This window comes from Nestor notabilis, unplaced genomic scaffold (genome assembly GCF_000696875.1).
Source record: "Nestor notabilis isolate BGI_N333 unplaced genomic scaffold, ASM69687v1 scaffold35862, whole genome shotgun sequence".
Lineage (NCBI taxonomy): Eukaryota > Metazoa > Chordata > Aves > Psittaciformes > Psittacidae > Nestor > Nestor notabilis.
In genome coordinates, this window is record NW_009920310.1 from 2,753 (window position 1) to 9,755 (window position 7,003).

Consider the following 7,003-nt stretch of genomic DNA (forward strand, 5'->3'; position numbering starts at 1 on the left):
CAAGTTTAATATAAGCAATACTAACAGGTCTCTGCAGCTGTTAAATTCCAAGTCTCCACAGAAAACATAGCAAGTTTTTCCAGAAAACAGACTCATCAAGATGGTGATAAAAAGATCATTCAGGACAATGATCTTCCTAATTCAGAGGAGATGCCAAAAGGCCACTGAAATCTACAGAAGTGAATATGTCATTCATTTCAAACAAAAATAGCTCTCAGGGAATGTTTCTTTCTGGGCTACAATTCTGGGAGAACAAGTCTGCTTCTGATAAATGATGGTGATCTCTTCTTCTCACTGCGTTGCTCCTGGAGTCAGAAGAACTGGTGTCTCAGCCTTTTGTATCACAGTATTCCACTGCAGAGTAAAATGCTTACAAGTGATAAAATTCAACCTCCACAAAGTCAGTGATCAGCACATTTTTTGAAATCCAGTGTGAATCTGAGGTCCCTGAGCTGACAAAAATCAGTACGCTGATCCCTCACTGACCATAGTCAATCATGCAGCTAACTTTAATAATCCTAGATAAGAGAACAGAGAGAATTCCTTCCAGTGAAGGAGAAAGGGAGGGATGTTCAGGAACCAATCAAATGGGGACAGTAGACCAGGATTCTGTGTATTGAAAGTTATTTTGTAAGTAAAAAAAAACCAAAATGAAGGCAATTTTTTTACAAGAGAAGAATATTCATGATGTTGAAAGAAAATGAGGAAATTAAGGAAATGAGTCTGTTTAAGAAAATTATTGTCTCTGAATATGGGAAATATTTTCTAATAGTACAGCTGGATAAATAGATAAATGTCCTCTAAAGAAATGGTGCAAACTGTAACACCCAATTCACATAAGCCTGAAGCAAAAAGGCTGTGAAAGAGGTATTTTTGTGACTGAACTCACCTGGTTAGACACACAGATGTGGCAGTGTTCCTTTTCCCTTACAGACATCTCGTTTTTTAGGGGACCTTAAATGTACTTTGTGTTTCTTCATTTGCTGGTACTGCATGAGGGGAGGGTTTAGTCCACAGACTCGGCTCAGACTGACAGTAGAGGAGAGGTTTTCCTGCAGCTGCAAAACAGTGTGATTAATGCAAGACTGACTTTTGGCAGTGGGACAAAGCTCACAGTCATAGGTAAGACAAAATTCAGATCTCTGTGATATATGTAATACTGGTTTAGGGGACAAGAGCATTCTTAATTAGCAGCAGAATAATGATCATTTTTCATACAGCCGTGAGGACAGGGTTAATGCTTTATTGGTTGCTTGTTAAAATGAGATGTGCTAATATGGAAGTGTAGGAATTGCAGGCACAGATTTTGAGAACCTTCTGTGTATTGCCTTTGTCTTCCCTTACTTTCTCCCATCATAAAGGCAGAAAGGTAGAAACAATTTTATTTCCTCCAATTCTCCAAGAAAACATGGAGATTGGGAATGAAAGATTCTCCTTTGCTATGCAAGTTTTCGCAGTTCATCTCTGTAACAAATGCAACATTTCAGAGGTAGAGTGTGGATTCTTGTGTCTGCTGAATCAGACATGAAAAGCTGGTACTTTGCTCCCTTCTTCATAGATGATGGGCAGGCTGCCTGAAGTTGCTTATGGGCACTGGCTTCTTCTAACAGTCCTTTTCGTGACTTCTAATTCTCAAAAAGCACCATATTCTTTTTGTCTAAGTGCACTTTTCTCCTCTATTCTTTTTCCTTTCCAATATTTGCTTTCTCTGCCTTATCCCCTCCTAGGAAAGGATTTAACATTATCTATATCAAGGCATTTTGGAATCAGGGGGCAAAAAACCTTTTCCATCTGCTACTGTTATGTTATAGTGAACTGTAGGAATACACACAGGTGCCTGCTCCTTTAAACAGCACCATTTTAAAGAACTAAGTGGCTGTCAAGAAGAGCATAATGACACTGTGGGTCATAGTCTGATTGTGTATAGCTCTGCTTTTTATCTTTAGAGTTGGCACCATGCTCAGAGTTACGGGTAAGTAGTTGTGATTAACTCCAGCACTCAATATGGAGAACACTTGAAAATTCCCCTTGCGTTAATGATATGTGGCATATCCACAGATGATCTTAAAATGAGACTAGGAGTGAAAACTGACAAGAAATCATGAAACCGACCTTGCCATGATAAGAATGGAAGAACTGTGGTATTTTTTTCTCTTGGGTGGGTGAAAAATGTGTGACAGAGAATGTATGAGTTTATGCATAGAAATGATTAAGCATTATGACAGCATCTGCCATGAACACTGTGGAAGATCAGAACAGAATGGGCTGTTGATAGCACTTTTTTCCTGATTGTCACTGCTCTTGCTTGTACCAGTCTCCTTATTGTATTTCAAGCAAGCTCATTCTCTGGCTTTCTTTGTCTTTCCAGTAGTTTTGTCATTCTTTCTGTCTGCCTTTTTCTCCTGCCTTCTTCTTTGCCTTTTTTTGCATCCTCCTTATAATTTTCCATGTCTTCACTCATTAGCTCTTAGGTTCTGAGACAGTGAACTTATGTCAGAGATACTTTAAGGTTAGGAAAAAAATTCCTAAAGCCAAGTACTAGAAGCGAGCAGTGACACTGATCAACCTTTCCTCATATCCACTGGAAGCAAAACAGAGCAGCACCAAACTTCCATTACTATCCGTTATCTCTTCTGGAGTCTGTACCAGCTCACACATTGTCACAGGAGCACCCCAGCAATCTTTGTAAGCACTGACAATCATGATTAAGGCTAATAGTTGAAAGCAAACACTGGGGCTTAGGGGTCAAGATCTATGCAAGATGCAAGTTCCTGCTAATTCTGCTCATTCTTTCCACTCCAGAAAGGAGGGAATGAGCAAGAGGAACATCTACCATTTGTAGTGTCTTCACACTGAAAAATGGTAAAAGTTTTTCCTTTGGCACCATAGTTCTCTCTGCACTTCTGTTTCCATGTGTAGTCTGGTGGGTTTATTATGTTAGATGAGTAAAAAAGTCACTCTAATAATGACGGGTTGGGGAAAGGTGGCTTTTAGGGTCACTGTGTAGATTCTGAGTAATACCTCAATGTTGCCTTGTACATCCTTTTGAATGTAGAAATCTGTTGGTTTTAGTCTTATATGTAGGTATTAAAGGTATTAAATACTTTAGGACAGGGGACAACTTTTGGTTTGTGAGTGTATAGAATCTTGCATCAATTTGGGAAGATGTGTAGTCCAGGGCTTCTCATACCTAAATAATAAATAACATAAAGAGTTATATACTCTATAGTCTTGAGAAGGATGGCAAGTTAAGACGGAAAGCAAAACTTGTCCTAGGCAGGTTCAGGTTTCTTACTTAGAGTGTTGTTCACTTCAGAGAGTGAGAAAGATTAACTCCTTCCTTTCAAGTCTCCTCTCAGATGGGGGGGTCCCAGTAGGGCATCACATAACAGTCATATTCTGAACACTGCAATAACCATCATACATACATACATAAAGTCATACAATGGATTGGGCTGGAAGGGACCTTAAAGATCACCTAGTTCCAGCTCCTCTGCCATCGGCAGGTGCACCTTCCACTAGAGCAGGTTGCTCAAAGCCCCTGTGTCCATCATGTCTTACTACCTCTCCAGGAATGTAATTCAATCAGTTGAAGATGCTTGTGCTGTTTAACACAGACTCGGAGCTACTGGCACAATGTAAAAAATACAGGCCTTATAGCACTACTGGATACTTTTTTGCCTACCTGTTTGCTCAGGTTTTTTTAGCTTTCCTATTCTTCTGACAGAGGCAATATTAGAAGTTCATACGCTCACGCATTTCTGTAGCCAGACCTTTTTTTTTTCTGTGTAATGAGAGAAGACACATGCTTTCAGTTTCCTGGTGTCTATATATCTATAACAGATATGAATGGTTTAATAGGCAGTTGTTAAAAGGTCAGATATATCAGGAGTCACACAGCACAGATTTTAAGAGGTTTCTGATTGAAGACAGTTATGGAAGCTCTGGGACATATAGCTTTCTGTTTCAGGGAAGAACGATGAAATCATACCTCCAGCCGTGGCCATCTTTTCCCCTTCAAAGGCAGAGATCCAACAGAAGAACAAGGCCACACTGGTATGCCTGGCCTCTGGTTTCTACCCTGACCACCTGGATCTGGTCTGGAAGGTGAATGGTGCTACAAGGATGGAAGGGGTGGGCACGGATGAGTTTTCCACACGCAATGGGAGTACCTACTCATTGACCAGCCGACTGAGGATCTCAGCCCAGGAATGGTTCAACCCTTCAAATCACTTTGAGTGTGTTGCCAATTTTTTTAAGAATGGAACACTGGAATCAATACACAAATTAATCTACAGTGATGCTGGTGAGTAAAATACGTGTGTCACAAATTAGAAATCACAAATCAAAAGGGTGTGGCTTACAACATGAAACATACCTATATACAACTTCAACACAGGGTGTTGCTACGGCACAAATATTTATGTAAATATGTAGGTATTCACATATGTAGCTTCATATTCCTGGGACTCTGTATCTACATTATCATTCTACAGCTTTGGTTTTTCAAAGTTTTCTTCAGATTTTCTCTGAGAAGTTCCTGTATTATAGTAAAATGTGCCTATTATAAAATCTATAGTATAGTAAAATTAATCATCTGGTATACTGTAAACTGAACTTCAAAAACTGGTGCTGTTTGGATTGAAGAGAAACATGACTTTCAGTTCCTTTTTCTCTTTCAGGCTGTGTGCTCACGGAAGGTATGTGTGTCTTCTCACAGGCAAATATCTGTATGTATTTTAATCCCAGTTTTGCTGATGCGAAGTACAAGGTGTGTGAGGTTTCTACTAGAATAGTAACTTTTAATTCCCCATCTAAGTTATTCGTACTTCAGAATAAAAAAAAAAAAAAACATGCTTCAAGAGGTTTGTATGTGCCTGCTGTATGTAGCTGTGGTCTGGGGGGTTTTAGATCTTCTTTGTGATTCTCTTTTGGTATACCAGAAGAAATTGTTGAATCTCCCTATAGAGTACAATTTGCTCTTTTTATCATCTCCTCCAGTCCTTAACACTGCCTTCCATTGGGAAGCTTTTTGCTCATCCATGAAAGCAAAAATTTATACTCAGCCAAGTGATTATAACATTAAGATTCAGAATCATGAATATTTCTTAATATCAAATTCAGAATATTTCTCATTCCCCTCCAAACTGCAAGGATATCCATATCTATGCATACGTCTTTACACAGTCCTGGTTTTCACCAACTTCTTTAATGCTTCAGGAATCGTAAGGTTGAACCAAGGCTGGTGTCTCAATACTACTGCAATTCCTTAAGAGTGAAAAATCCACAAGAATAAAAGTTCTAGAGACTAGTTTGTTCTGGGCTGTGTAAAACTTCACTGATACAGCAGCACCACTCACAAAGCCACAGACAATAATGCGTGAAAAATAATGTGTATCTTGTGGTTCAGCTTAATTGGAGTTCCTAAGAGAGATTCATATGAACAGCCTAGTTTTTCAGTAGGTGTGGCAACACAATGGTTAAACATTCCCAATCAGGAAATACTTTCTTAGCATTAAGCCATTCTCTCTCTTTACCAGACTTGCTTACTGTTGGTTCTCTGAATCACAGTATTCTTTCCCATCCACTACTCTCTCGCGTCAAGAGAGCCATTTCATTTGGCTCTAGTTCCCATGTGTCACCTGGCTAAAGATTTCAAGGGGGTTTATTTAATTAGAGCTACATTAGATCTAGTCTTTTGTGATGATGATTCAATGCACAAATGATGTTTGATTTGCAGAGTCCTACTTGCGGTATGGAAATTCTCTGAAGCTCACTTACCTCATTCTCTGCGGCAAAGCCTTGCTCTATGCAGTTTTGGTGAGCGGTCTGGTGTGGACAGTCAAGGTAGGTTAGTGTGTCACTTGCAGGTTGAGATAACTCACTAATACGAGGGTCAGCAGATACAGAAAAAATATGTTCCCAGCTGAGGGGCTGTTCTCTGTGTATTCTGTCAGGCTTTGTGCAGGCTAGTTTGAAAAATCACAAGTGATGAGTTATTGTTCTTCCAGAACTCAAATAAAATCAATGCTATCTAGCAGGGAAATTCCATCTCAAAATACTCTTTAAACACATGAAAAAAGATGAGAATTAACTTCTCCAGAAAATAAAGAAGGGAAATGTCAGATATATTACACTTCTCTGTAGGTATCGAAAAGGGACTTATGACTGCAGTAATAAACAGGGGGGTTGAGGAGATATGTGGGATAAATCTGAACAAAGATTTACAAAGAACAATGGGCTAAATCTGAACAAATAGGAGATGTTTAACTAACTACAAGAAATACTTTTTATCAGTAAATTTCTCATATGGCTGAAAGAATTTCTGGTGAGAGTGGTGGAAGCCTCAGCACTTGTTCTTTCAGAAGCAGGACTGGGAGATCTATTTCAAAAAGTGACCTGGTAAAGTTAAAGAGTGAGTGTGAACACAATCTCAGCTACAGTTTAGTGTCCTTTTTAAAGGATACTAGAGAGAGTAGGTTTGTACTTCACTGGATCACAGTCATAGGATCACAGAATGGTTTAGGCTGAAAGGGACCTTAAAGATCATCTGGTCCTGCACCATGAGCCCCTCCATGAGCAGGGACATCTTTCACTAGTTGAGGTTGCTCAGGTAGATGATATCTGCAGTTCTTCCCTTGTCACTGATGACTAACGAAGTCACTCCATTACAGAAGGCCACCAGATCTAAAATAGAAAGTTATTCAGTGTGTAAGTAAATAATTTGTACAGGTTAAGACACTTGGTGTAAAAGGGGAGAAAGCATGGACATACAACATGGTTATTTCTGTTGATGCTCTCAGGAAACAGAACAGTTGGGACACTGATAAGTACGGTCTATTATTTCCTAGATTGTTGTATTTCTTCCTTTTGCCCTTTTTCTTTCTTTTTTTAAATTATATATTTATTCTGTTTTGTTTTCAATTAGGTTGGTGGCAAGTTGTATAGAGAGTAACTGAAGAACTGTCATAATGAATGAATGAAGATGTGACCATCAGCAGTA

The 7,003-nt window shown here is 39.1% G+C and overlaps 1 gene segment (V, D, J or C); it reads left to right on the forward strand.

The window, feature by feature from the left end:
- Positions 1 to 1,010: 1,010 nt before the first annotated feature.
- LOC104402668 lies at positions 1,011 to 5,847 on the forward strand (the record flags this gene model as incomplete). The annotated part of the segment is given in 4 exon segments: positions 1,011 to 1,122; positions 3,971 to 4,306; positions 4,683 to 4,700; positions 5,741 to 5,847. Coding segments are annotated over 4 exon segments (573 nt in total), but the record flags the coding sequence as incomplete, so codon positions are not given.
- Between the last annotated feature and the right edge of the window lie 1,156 nt (positions 5,848 to 7,003).